The 14,166-nt window shown below is 38.7% G+C and overlaps 1 protein-coding gene across 1 annotated transcript in view; it reads right to left on the bottom strand.

Annotated features, from left to right (window-relative positions):
* The window catches only part of PRKAA2 (protein kinase AMP-activated catalytic subunit alpha 2), a 69,379-nt gene extending 57,620 nt beyond the window's left edge, over positions 1–11,759 (bottom strand). The window contains exon 1 of the mRNA XM_003265133.3: positions 11,580–11,759. Coding sequence (XP_003265181.1) covers positions 11,580–11,673 — 94 coding nt within the window. The 5' untranslated portion in view covers positions 11,674–11,759. The remainder of the gene's footprint in view (positions 1–11,579) is intronic.
* Between the last annotated feature and the right edge of the window lie 2,407 nt (positions 11,760–14,166).

Below are 14,166 nucleotides of genomic sequence, written 5' to 3'. Positions count from 1 at the left end.
GTAGCCCATATGAGTGGATATAGTAAACTCCAGCATATACAAGCCTCAAACAAGAAATACTTCATATAATAAGCCCATTCTTGCAGCTTCTAAGCCTCCCACCAGGAAGTGCTTGAGTTTGAAGAGACACCTTGAAGGGAAACTGTAGGTCTGTTTCCCTATAAGTTTTATGCTGGTAGAAATGGTGAATAATGTAGTCTGTTGGGAGTATAACATGTCCATTTGTAGTCCTCCCAGTCCAAATGCAGTTAACCAATCACAGGTCATTTTTACAATAAATGTTGTTGGCAATAGAACTGATAAATCCCACTTATTTTAGTCTATGTCCAGAGAAACTGTATTAAAAGAAGGTAAACCTGGGGTTACCGTTTTACAGAAAAAAAAAAATGGAGGCTTGCAATTAACTTTTTCTATATAGATTCCAATAATACATGTATTAGACTTTTCACCGTGTTCTCATATGTGTCTTATACTTTCTTTTCATCCTTTTGTCTCTCTATCTTTCAGTCTGGATATTTTCTTCTGACCCATAATCTAATTCACTAATCCTCTCTTCAATGGAATCATCTTTAGATGCTATTAATCATCTAAAGGCTAATTCAATTATTCTATTTTTTCAGTCCTAGAATTTCCTTTATTTTTTATAGATTCCAGTCCTCTGCTAATATTCTCCACTTTAAACAAAAGTATCAGTTATTTTAAATTCTGTGTTTGATATCTTTACTATCTGCATCCCCTACAAACCTGTTTCTATTATCTTCACCCTGTCTCTTGGAATGCTGAACATTGTGTGTGAAAATCTGTAGAGGCTCTGACAGTTTTATTTTCCCCCAGAGAAGAAAGGTAAGAGGCAGATCAATCTGAGATTAAGCTTATTCTAAGCAGGATATCCGTCTTCAGAGGTTTGCTACCAAAAACCCAACTGTTTATCAGACTCTCCTTGATAAACTGCGAACTCCAACTGTTGTCTCCCAAGACTCAAACTCTGCTTAGTTCTTCTGCTTTTTAGCCACTTCCCATACTCTGGGTATTTGTCCTATCCAAATCTCACACTGAAATTTAATCTCCAATGTTGGAGATGGGGCCTAATGGGAGATGTTTGGGTCATAGAAGAAGATCCCTCATGAACAGATGAACACTGGCAAAAAATATTTTGCTTAAAATCCAGTATGAAAACACAGCAAATACTTAATATATATTGATTGTATTATTCCATTAATTAAGGCTGGAAAAACTGGAATCAATTATGGATACCATATAGTTCCAACTTACATTCAAACACATTTAAAAAAAAAAAAAAGAGCTGGGCATGGTGGCTCATGTCTGTAATCTCAGCATTCTGGGAGGCCAATGTAGGTGGATCACTTGAGCCCAGGAGTTTGAGACTACCCTGAACAATACAGTGAGACCCTGTCTCTACAGAAAAATATATATATATATAAAATATACACATATTGTGAGAAACAGCAAAATAATTTTTTTAAAAAGAAAATGAAAATAACTTATACTTATCATATTGCCCAAGTAAAACAAGCATTTAGAAAAATAAGTATGGTATATTTAAAAATTTTAGATCTATTGTTTTATGACAGTCAGTTTAACTTACCTTATAATTCATTTATAATTTAGAAACTGAGATGTTGAATAAGAACACACTGTTCTTGTTTTAATAGTATATATAATCTGAAGAAAAATGATTCTGAAAAAACAAAGTATATTAATAACATACTAACATTCAGAGTAAGAGACATATAGCAAGATTTTATAAATTATCTTTAATCATATAAAAGGCTGTTTAAAAAGATCTAATGGCAGATTAAAAAGAGAATTATGAATATTTTAAAAACAAAGGTACCACCCAAAGAAATACATAAAATTTATCAGAGGCAAACACTGCCAAACATAAGACACCACTTAAGCAAGAATACTGTTCCCTTAAAGGGGTGAAGAAGGCTTCTATTATTAGCAGAGATAACTGCCTGAAATTCTTTCCTTAATAACATCATACTAAAAATAAAAAGGTTCATCATATTTCAAAATAAACACATTGCTTTTCATACGCATTTCAATCACTTCAATAACAGATAAAAATAAAAGCGCGATTTAAGATTTACATTTCTCTTATATTTGTAGTTGATAAATACACTAGGTAGGTTTGCTCTGATTTTTATAACATATTTAACGTTTTAAGGGTCTTGTGCCAGCCACTTACTCATTATCTCTTAAAGGATTTGAGATTAGATCTTCCTGCTAGGTCAAATTAAATTATCTGCTTGGCTTCAAAAACTATTAATACTTCCTCTACAAAATATTTTCCCTATCATTTAGGAAACCACAGGAATCTCAGAAGAATAAATGGGGTGGTATTATTATTACAAAACAGTACCAAATGCTTTCAAAAAAGCTAACATGGACCACAAGGTACGTGGACATTTTGGGATGTTTTTACAAAAAGAAGCAAGATAAAGCATGGTTGTGTCAGCATGAAAAAGGGAGAAAGTTCACGGAACTGAGGTAATTACCTCAATATATGACCAAACTACAAAATCCTTTCTAATTTATATGGATATGTTAATAGAAAGTTTGGTAGAAAAGCATTTTTAGCTCAGAGTGTATTATCAGTATTGAAAATACATGTATAGCCTCAGTTTGGTTCTACTACAAGTGGACCATGACTTTAAAATGACCCATTCATACTAAATGCCATCTGCTGCCCATACTTTCCCCCTTCCCAGCTTATGCCTCTTTCCTCCAAGAGTTTCTATGATGGATACCATGGGATCTGGAATACATACGTACATATATATGTATGTATACAAAATATATATAATGTGTTTGTGCCAAGTGATGTACAGGAGAGGGTGAAAAGTGAGCAGCTTCCAGAGAATTCGAGGTTTCTGAACATATTCATTTGCAGAAAGAAGACCAGAGTAAAACAAGACAGGAGGTAGTGAATTCTTCCCTCTCTCTCATCAATAAATTTCTGGTCTCAGAATCAGATCACAGATTATTCTCCTAGTTCAGCTAATTGTGGGTTTAAGTACATAATGGTGTCTACACACACAAAAGTACATAAGTACTTCGGAGTGCTTTTTCTTCTATATACATTTTCTCATGTACTTCTCACAACACTAGAAGAGAACATATGGTATTATTCCCTTTTTTACAGATTGAGTTTGACCACATAGCTAGTTTATGACAAAACAAAGGTTCCACACCAGGTCTTCTAAGTTCAACACACTACAGAGAGTATATATACTACATCATGTTGCCTTTGTGGACATACTGTGAAACTGGCTACCATTTATAACATTGTTTCCTATTTAAAATATCCTTTGAAAGTCAATCAACTGATTACACCAAATGAATAAAATCCATTCAGATATTAAGGACACAATTCAAAAATCATATAAATTTTATATATATATATATATATATATCAGCAAAAGAAACCTAAATAGCATATAATTCATTTACCTAATTGCTTGCGAGAATAATTCAACTGATTTTAATTCAATCGCTAATCTAGTATTTGAGAAGAAACATAATTTCATTATTTGGAACCAATATTTAACACTTGTTTAGTGTTATTATTTGCATTATTTGCATATTTGTATATTTGCATAATTTGCATAATTTCAGAAGTAAAATTAATTTATTGTGAATGTGTGTACATTCACTTTTATTTCACTATTACTTCCATTTCATTCTTATTTTATTCATCTTCCATATTTTGGAAAAAGCAAATTACATGACTTAGTCATACAGGATATTGTTTTTAATATAAACATTAATAAGTATCATTAAGCACAGACAAAGTAGTCATTAAGAACTTTCTTCAACCTAGGCAACCACAAAAATAGGGGCAGATTACTACAGCTCTATTTCAATGTTTGTGTGAGAACTGAAGGCATTTCAATGGAAAGTAAGTACTTTCTAACACAGGGTGCAGAATTTACCTACAATTGCCATGCATCTCACCATCTCCACAACGGTGTCATCTATCTGTATAGCATTTTATCTTTTCCAAAGCCATTTTATGTACCTCAACTCATTTGATCTTCATAACTATTCCAGAAGGTAGGCAGGACAAGTATGATCACTGCCATATTACGAAGGAGGAAACAAAGGCTCAGCATCTAATGGTTTTTCCCAAAGGTCAGACAACTAGTAGTAGAAATGGAATTAAATTCCAGAGCTAATACCTTCTTATACCAATGTTTTCTTCTAGAACATCAAATCATTTGTACAAGTTCTCTTTAGTCTGGTTACTAAAGGTTACTGGCAATCGTTAGTCAAGATTATGTTTATAGCCTGTAATCCCAGCACTCTGGGAGGCCGAGGTGGGTGGATCACTAGGTCAGGAGATCGAGACCATCCTGGCTAACACGGTGAAACCCTATCTCTACTAAAAATACAGAAAATTAGCCGGGCGAGGCCGGGAGCGATGGCTCACGCCTTTAATCCCAGCACTCTGGGAAGTGAGGCGGACGTATCACGAGGTCAGGAGATCGAGACCATCCTGGCCAACATGGTGAAACCCCGTCTCTACTAAAATACAAAAAATTAGCAGGGCGTGGTGGTGCATGCCTGTAGTCCCAACTAGTCGGGAGGCTGAGGCAGTGGAATCACTTGAACCCAGGAGGCAGAGGTTGCCGTGAGCCGAGATCGCGCCACTGCACTCCAGACTGGCGACAGAGCAAGATTCTGTCTCAAAAAAAAAAAAAAAAAATTAGCCAGGCGTGGTGGCGGGTGCCTGTAGACTCAGCTACTCGGGAGGCTGATGCAAGAGAATGGCGTGAACCCAGGAGGTGGAGCCTGCAGTGAGCCAAGATAGCGCCACTGCACTCCAGCCTGGGTGATAGAGCCAGACTACGTCTCAAAAAAAAAAAAAAATTACTTTTATATCAGTAAACACACTGAAATCCCTAGTATTTCTAAGAAACACGGGTTAAAACTGGTAGAATTCAGCACATTTTATAATAAGAAATGAAAGATTGAGGCATCCAAGTAAATGTTGGAAAAGTAAAAAAATAAATTTTAATCACCTGTATATGGCATTTCAAAAAATGTTATTTATCTCTAAATATGGACTGAAAGACATTTAAATCTTATTTTCTCAATTCTGATAAATATGAGCAGACATAGAAAATTATATCCTTGTAGGTTTGAAACTCAGAACATACTAGGCATTTTGACTTTATAGTCCATAGGGCAGAGACTTTGCAATCTGAGAACCCTGAATTTGATTGCTAGCTCTACCACTTAATAGCACTGGAACTTTGGACAAGTTACTTAAAGTATCTGATTCTCAATTTCTTCATTTGTTAAATGGAGATAATATCAAACTTAGAGGATTACTCTGGGGAATAAAAAAAAATCAAGTGCATATATAGTACAGCGATTAGAATATAGTAACAACTTAATCAAATTGTACCTTTTATCACTGAAGTGTTGCAAATATGTTTCCTTTTCCCCTGTTCTACATTACGTCTACATTTCAGATTCAGGAATTCAAATTTTCATTAACCAAGACGAATAATTAAATACACCCATTTTTTGGAGTTAAATCTTTTAAAAATCGGTTTAATGATAGCATTGTAAAGGACCTCACAGATTCACTATTCCACCATTATCCTTTAGGAGGGGAAGAAAACAAGGCCCAAGGAGTTTAATTGTTCAGGGCTTCCACACTAGCATGCAAGTCAAAAACAAATCCTAGCAAGGGACCAAAATACCACAGACATAATTTTTAGCTCCATCAATTGATGGGACAGTTGTGTGAAATTTATCATTTAGGACTTGATATTTACATTTCAAAATAAGGTAACACTTTTGTTTTTTGTTTTTTTAAGTTTTGGTTTATCCTTCCTGTTATCTCAAAGATAAGTGGGGAATTAGCAAAATATTTACTTAATTTCTTGAAAGCAGTCTGTAGGCCACTCATGTAACTACTTGAAAAATGGAAAGGGTAACTTCTTGGTGAGACTTTGCCGACAAGAAAGAACCTAAGTATCCCTCAGTGTACGAGTCCAATGAAGAATATTTATTTCATAAACCACATGTGGGTAAACATATTTCTGGAGTAAAATGTTGAAAAAAAATTTGTTTAAATCATAAACCACATATATACTACTCCTCATCTTGAAAATGCAGGCTTCTTTTTAAATAAATAATTAGCATAATTTTTTTTCTTCAACCAGTCTTTATATAACACAAACAACAGGACCATTCTTCTAGAATTTCTGTCACCTTTAGAGAAGTTAGATAAGAAATGAACAAGTGTAATTACAAGAGCTCTCTAACAGTTCTACCCTACCCAGAGTGAGAACCTAAACAGTCAATATAGAGAAAAATTTTAAATAGATAAAAAGCATTACTTTAAACTCTGTCAGCCCATATAATCTGTTTCCAAAAACAGTCCCCCAGCAATCTAATAATACAATAGACTAATGAAGGTCAAAATTTAAAACATTTTAAGTAAGGCTTTACTAACAAATACAAAGATTTCCATATACTTTTAAAAAACAAATTAAAACTACTGCTATTAAAACTATTCCATTTTCAATTTTTGCTTTTTGTCCCTAACTTTGGTCCATAAATTGATATATCAACAACAGAAGTTAAAATTTCTTTCTTTCTTTTTTTTTTTTTAAGACGGAGTCTCGCTCTGTCACCCAGGCTGGAGTGCAGTGGCACAATCTCGGCCCACTGCAACTTTCACCTCCCAGGTCCAAGTGATTCTCCTGCCTCAGCTTCCCAAGTAGCTGGGATTACAGGCACGCACCATCACAGCCGGCTAATTTTTGTATTTTTAGTAGAGACGAGGTTTCACCATGTTAGCCAGGTTGTTCTCAAACTCCTGACCTCAAGTGATCCACCTACCTCGGCCTCCCAAAGTACTGGGATTACAGGCGTGAGCCACCGTGACTAGCCTAAAATTTCTAAATCTATAATTAGCATAACAGTCAAAGTTGGGCATAGTGGGACACGCTTGTAATCCCAACACTGTGAGGCTGAGGCAGATAGACTGCTTAAGGCCACAAGTTTGAGACCAGCCTGGCCAACATAGTCCCTTAAAAAAACTAATTAATAAACAAATAAGAAAAAGGAAAAAAGTCAAGAGAGAAAGCACATAAAATGTTCCTTACTTCTCAATTTCCATGTTTTTATAACTATCTATCTATCTATCTATCTATCTATCTATCTATCTATCTGTCTGTCTTTCTATCTATCAATCAATCAAAGACAGGGTCTCCCTATGCCGCCCAGGCTGGTCTTGAACTCTTGGGCTCAGGGGATCCTTCTGCCTTGGTCGCCCAAAGTGCTAGGATTACAGGTATGGACCACCACAACTGGCCAACCTTTTAAAATTAAATCATCTCCTATTAGCTTTTTTAGTAGAAATTCATTTTGCAATGTCTAAAATCTACAAAATTAAAAATGCATCTGCTTTCAATAAAAACTGCTGAGACAATTGGTTATCCACATGCAAAAAGTTAACCTTACACCCTCATCTCACACCATACACAAGAATTAACTCAAAACAGATCACACAGTTAAACATAAGGGCTAAAATGATAAAATATTTACAAGAAAACATAAAAGAAAATCTTTGAGACTTGGGCTAGACAAAGATTTCTTGCCTATGACATCAAGAGCATAGTCCATAAAATAATTTTAAAAACTAATAAATTGGACCTCATGAAAATTCAAAACTTTTATACTTCAAAAGACACAAGAAAATGAAAAGACACAACAGACTGGAAGAAAATATTTGCAAAATATATCCATTAAAGGATCTGTATCCACAATTTACAAAGAATCTTCACAATTAAACTTATAAGATGACAAGTAACCCAATTAGAAAATAAGCAAGAGACATAAACAGACATTCCATCAATGAAAATACATAAATGACTAGTAATTACATGAGACAATGTTCAACATCAGTAGTCCTTAAGGAAATGCAAAACTAATGCCTCAATGAGATACTATTTCACACCCACTAGAATGGCTATAATAAATCAGGCAGACAATAACAAATGTTGGCAAAGACACTCAGAAAAGGGAACTTTCATACATCTTTGATGGGACTGTTATAAAATGGTATGACCATTTTGGAAAAGTGTTGCAGTTTCTCAAAAAGTAAAACATAAAACTATGAAATCACCCAGCAATTCTACCTCTAGGTATCTACCCAAGGTATATGAAAACATATGTCCACACAAAGACTTACATGTGAATATTCGTAGTGCCATTATTTATAATAGCCCAAAACTTGAAACCATGACCATCAACTGGTTTTGTATAGACAAAATGTGGCATATCCACACAATGGAATATTATTCAACTATAAAAAGGAACAAACTAGGCTGGGCGCGGTGGCTCACACTTGTAATCCCAGCACTTTGGGAGGCCGAGGCGGGCGGATCACGAGGTCAGGAGATCGAGACCACGGTGAAACCCCGTCTCTACTAAAAATACAAAAAAATTAGCCGGGCGTGGTGGCGGGCGCCTGTAGTCCCAGCTGCTCGGAGAGGCTGAGGCGGGAGAATGGCGTGAACCTGGGAGGCGGAGCTTGCAGTGAGCCGAGATTGCGCCATTGCACTCCAGCCTGGGCGACAGAGCGAGACTCCATCTCAAAAAAAAAAAAAAAGGAACTCACTAATGGCACATGCTATGTCATGCATGAATCTCAAAAGCATTGTTAAAGAAGCTCGACACCAAAGATGACATATTGAATGATCACGTTTATAAAGAAGTGCCTAGAAAAAGCAAATTTATACAGGCAGAAAACAGATTAGTGATTTCCTGGGACCGAGGGTAGGAAAGAGATTAACTGTGATAGGTATAAAGAATCTTACTGTGGTGTCCTCAAATGTCCTGAAACCTATCTATAATGATGGTTGCAACATTTGGCAAAATTAGTAAAAATCACTGAATTGTACACTTAGAACGGATGAATTTCATATCATATATAAGATATACCTAAATAAAGCTCTTTCTTTTTTTTTGAGACAGAGTCTTGCTCTGCCACCCAAGCTGGAGTGCAGTGATGCAATCTTGGCTTACTGCAACCTCTGCCTCCCGGGTTCAAGTGATTCTCCTGCCTCAGACTCCTCAGTAGCTGAGATTACAGGCGCCTACCACCACGCCCGGCTAATTTTTGTATTTTTAGTAGAGACAGGGTTTCGCCATGTTGGCTAGGCTGGTCTCAAACTCCTGACCTCAATTGAACCGCCTGCCTCAACCTCCCAAAGTGCTGGGATTACAGGTGTGAGCCACAGTGCCCAACCACAAAGCTGTTTTCTAAAAAAAAAAAAAAAAAAAAATGACTTTTTGTTTCGTTTGTCCCTTGAAGAACTATATGAGTAACAATTGTGCTGACTCTAATCTTGGATAGGAAACCATAGTACCACTTTTGAGAGGATCTAACACAGTGTTAGGAAAACTCCTTCAACTGGTTGTTCATTGGACAGAGGTTCTCCAGGAAAAGAATTTCTCATAAATCAAAGTTCTTTCTGTTTATATTTTAAGAAGCCAGTGCCTGGAAACAATTCAAAAGTACATACAAGAGATTTAAGTTGTCTTTGGCAATGGACTGATTGATCTGATGGGTATTCTACTCTACATTCAGATTACAGTATATGAACTTAAAAAGACAAGCAAAAACTTTTAACACAATATTAAAGGACATAGGGTTAAGTTATATAACTTTGAGAGTGTACATGTCCAAATGTCAAAGGCACTGTTTGCTTGAGCAACTGTATAATATTGTAACACAATAGTCTTTAGTAATGATACTAAATGGCAAGTAACATTACAGGCATTAATCTAATCCCTGGATTGTGCTGTATTCATCTTAAATACATTCTAACTATCCACTCTACTAACAAGGTATTTCAAAAATAACCCAGGACTTTATAACCCTGACAGGACAGCAAAGAATTTTACAAACTTTTTAGGTCTTTGCAAAAATACCACCTCATCTGACCACCATATTGCCAACCTCAATAAAAACTGCCAACCTCACAAAACTCTGTCTTCCCTTCCCTGATTCATTTTTCTCAATAAAATTAAACATACCTTTTACATATATATTCTGATTACTGTCTGCCTTCCCCTACTAGAAAGCTAAACAAAAAGATCTGTTTTTTCCTTGCTGTATCCTCATTGCCTAGAACAGTGCCTACCACGCTGCAGGTGCTCAGCGTTTTTTGAACAAATGAATGGGTATTAAATATGTGCAAGAAAACAGGAGCTGATTCTTACCACAGGAATGAACAATGAGTCTCTTCTACTCATTCAACAGCCTTGACTTGGGGTTAAAATATGAATTTTACAAGGAAATAGAGACCTCAGAATAAAATTTCCAGACTGCCTACCCAGCACTTCTTCAGCAAAGAGAAAAAAAAAAAAGGTCAATATTTCACTTATAATTCTGGATTTGCAACAAAGTATTTTTAATAAACAACTGTCTCTATTCTGGAGAGAAGGCAGGTTAATTAAATCCCATGTGACTAACAAAAAAGAAAACAAATGAAAGTTCCATACTTAACTATTCTTACTAGTTACTTAACTCGAATAAAGTATAACATTTCAAAAGCAGCCTGTTTTTCTACATCCAAAATGGGATCCTATCTCCATGAAGACTGACCTTAGCAGAATATGCCTTAGCAGTCCTGACTTCCTCAGCCTCAAATCCTCCAAACACCAAGGAAACTTTTTCTCTCCCTTACCCCAGAAGTCTTCCCATAGCCATTTTACAAACACAAACACCTTCAGACCTCTCTGTTTTAATTAACCTCTGATCCAATCCAGCTGCATTCCAGCGTTAAACAACACCCCAGGAAGAAAGACTCACAACCTCTGGCCCCTGGAGCATCCCCCAAACAGTCACCCCCAACAACCGAGAGTCCTGGAACGTGAAGGAATCTGGGGATGGCAGGGACCTCCCAGCAAGACCAGAATTGGAGGACATCTTAGACTTCACTCTGGTACTGCCCATTTCTGTGTGACCTTGGGCTTGTTACTACATCTCTAGGGGTCCTAGTTTTCTCACCTTTAGGGTGAGGACGACATGTTGACCAAGTCACTGTAAGGATTCAATGAGATCCCATGTAAAGCACCTAACAGGGCACGCGGCACGAAACGGCGCCTCAGTCCTCAGTAGCGTGGATGATCCCCGCCCTAAGCCTACAGGCTCAGAGCTGGGAGGCGCCTCGCAGAACGAGTCCAATTCTCCCGATTTTGCAGAGGAGGACACTGAGGTCCAGAGAAGACACAAGTGCCTTGCTCCGACCTCCAGAAAGGCAGATGGGCGCGGGACCTGGAACCTAGGACGCCCATCCTCAGCTCACACCCCTGACCTCTTCCCTGGACCCTGCGGGGCCCGGGCGCCGGTGCCAGGCGAGGCGGTGCGCGCCACCCTCCCAGGGCCCCCGCTCCGCGCGACCCGAGACCGCTCCACCTGCCGCCGAGCCCCGCGCCCGCCGGAGGCCCGGGGCTCCCGCCTCTCCACCCGGCCTCCCGCAAGCCAGGCAGCCCCGCACACCGGTCCGGAGCGCGTACTCAACTCTTCACTTTGCCAAAGGTGCCGACGCCCAGCGTGTCGCCCAGCACGTAGTGTCCGATCTTCACCCGCCCGTCGTGCTTCTGCTTCTCAGCCATCTTCGGCGCGCGCGGCCTCGCTCCGCCGCCTGCCGCTCCGCGTCGCCGCCGCCGCCGCCGCCTACCCACAGTGCAGCGGGCCCTGCGGGCGAGGGGGCGGACCCCGAGCCGCGAGGGGCGCGGGGCAGGCGCGGGGTCCCGGGAGGGGGCGCTGGGCGCTTCGGGCCCAGGTGGAAAGCGACGGGCGAGCGGCGGGCGGGGCGGGGCTGAGGGAGGGAGCGCGAGACTCCTGCGGCGGAGCCCGAGGCAGCGACAGCGGGGGCCGGGTACGCGGGGCGCTGGGCTGGAGTGTGGGAGGGGCCGCGCCAGGTGCGCGGGGTCCGAGTGAGGGGCGGAGGCGGCAGGTGCTGCGAAGGGGTGGGCGAGGGCGCCGAGGGAGGCAGGAGGCCCTTTCTGAGGAAAACCGAAGGGAGTGAAAATAGGGGATGAGACCGGGGCCCGATCCTAGGGAATGGAAAGACTTGGAAGTCAAACTGGAAGAAGAGACGGGCCTCGGGTGTGGGGAGCGAGGAGCTGTAAAAGGGAAGAGGCGGGAGGGGAGACTGCGGGAAGGGCCCTGGTCAAAGGGACAGTGGCAGGAGAGCCTCTAGGAAGCTCCTCAAGTCTCGTCTGAGGCTTTTGGATACAGGTCGCGGCACAAGGGAGAACGCACGCAGCTCTGTACTCTCTTGAATTGTCCTCCTGTACTTCTTCTGTAATTCCCAATTATTTTGTCCTATAGATGGAAGAGACCTTATCCGCCAGAGCTCTCAATTTAAACTAATTTGCCCACAGTTTTCCAAAAAATCTCAATCACGGTATTTGCTCGAGTGTATTTTAGCACATGCTTATATAAATATATAGTTTTACCACGCGCTTGTATCAACATATAGTACCGAAATGTGATACAGCTGTACAAGAGGGAAACGGGAAAGACGTGGAAAGGCAAACGATATTCTGCCCACAGAAAGTAAAATGCGTGAGCGACAGAGGAATTGTGAAGGGCGAGGCCAATACAAGGTCACATATTAAAGGCAGAATAAATGTGATATAGAAGTGAAAAGAGTGGTAAGAGGAAATTGGAAGCATGATGCCTAGGCAGTGTGTTCAAAGACTGACCTCCCCACCTCCCCCCACAAAAAAAAAAAAAAGACTGGCAAAGAATTAGGTAATAAAGTGATCATCTCTGCCTCTCTTCCTTCTTTCCCGCCCTTCCTTCCCTCCTTTCCTTCCTTCCTTTAATGTTGTCTCATTCTTTAATGTTCTGTCTTTCAGTGATTAAAGTTAATTTTCTTCTCACCACACACACAAAAAGATTCGTATACAATGTTTGTTAATTAACTTGACTTATAGCCATTCCACAATCAATGTATTTCAAAACATACACATACTAAATATATACAATTTTTATTTGCCAATGAAATAAAAAATTTTAAAACAGTAAAAATAAATTCTGTTTGGGGATAAGTAATTAAGGATTAGTCAAACATTTATAGCACTGCATGCCAGTAGAGTTTCAAGGTCGCATTCCTCAAACATGAAGTCTCTTGAACACTGTTTATATGTAAATTGAAATGTATTGATCAAAAAGAATAGGACACAACAAAACTTTGTTTTCTGATAAGTACTAAATATAGAAATTTCAAACATTCATTCTCGTCCAAACATCAAGACAATCTGATGAGAGATGATCACAGCTTATAAATTATAGATATCACAGCTGTTAAACAGAGGCTATTTTTGTTCATTCTTCAGATCATCTTTCTTGCTGACAAGTATCATTTAGGAATCACTCTACCTCGCTGGCAATTTTGAGAAAATAGCCAGTTATTTTTCTGCTGAACTTTCATCTGGTTAAGGGTCATTCCTTCAGTATTCAAGTGAGTAAGAAAAGACCTGTTCTGCTTTTGAGGTATGAGATGTATATGTCTTCTGCTCTAATATCCCGTTAAAAGATGTTGAGAAGTCTTCACTTGAAGTTAGATTGCTTTCTTGAAGCTACCTAAAGACTAACTGTAAATTGAGATTTTAGAGCATTTCGTACTGTCTTAACTATTTGTTGATAAATACTGTAAGTTAAATTATTATATACTTCATAACTATGATTCTTACATACCTACTGTGGACTACCTTATAGTTTTGTTATTATGTGAAACATCTATGATACTTTGTTGATTAAGAAGTTCATTTAAACACAATTATCTCATTTAATTGTCATAAAAGAAAGATTATTATTCCCATTTTATAGACGATAAAACTTAGTTTTTCCCTTTCTGATTTGCCCAGGGCTAAAAAGTGGCAGAGTCAGAACTCATACCCAGTTCTGACTTGTCCTTCAGTCTGCCTAGTATACCACAGCTGCCTATACTAAAAGAACGTATGGTGCTCTGAGAAAGTTAAAAATTGTCACAGTTGTGATTCCATTTTCATATTTTTATTATTTCGTGGGCAGTCCAATAATATATCCTATAAATATGTAAGTATTTAAACTACTTTTTGTTGTTTTTCTGACTT

Source organism: Nomascus leucogenys, chromosome 5, assembly GCF_006542625.1.
Source record: "Nomascus leucogenys isolate Asia chromosome 5, Asia_NLE_v1, whole genome shotgun sequence".
NCBI lineage: Eukaryota > Metazoa > Chordata > Mammalia > Primates > Hylobatidae > Nomascus > Nomascus leucogenys.
Note: the sequence above shows the minus strand (reverse complement) of the source record. Positions and strands in the feature narration are given on the sequence as shown.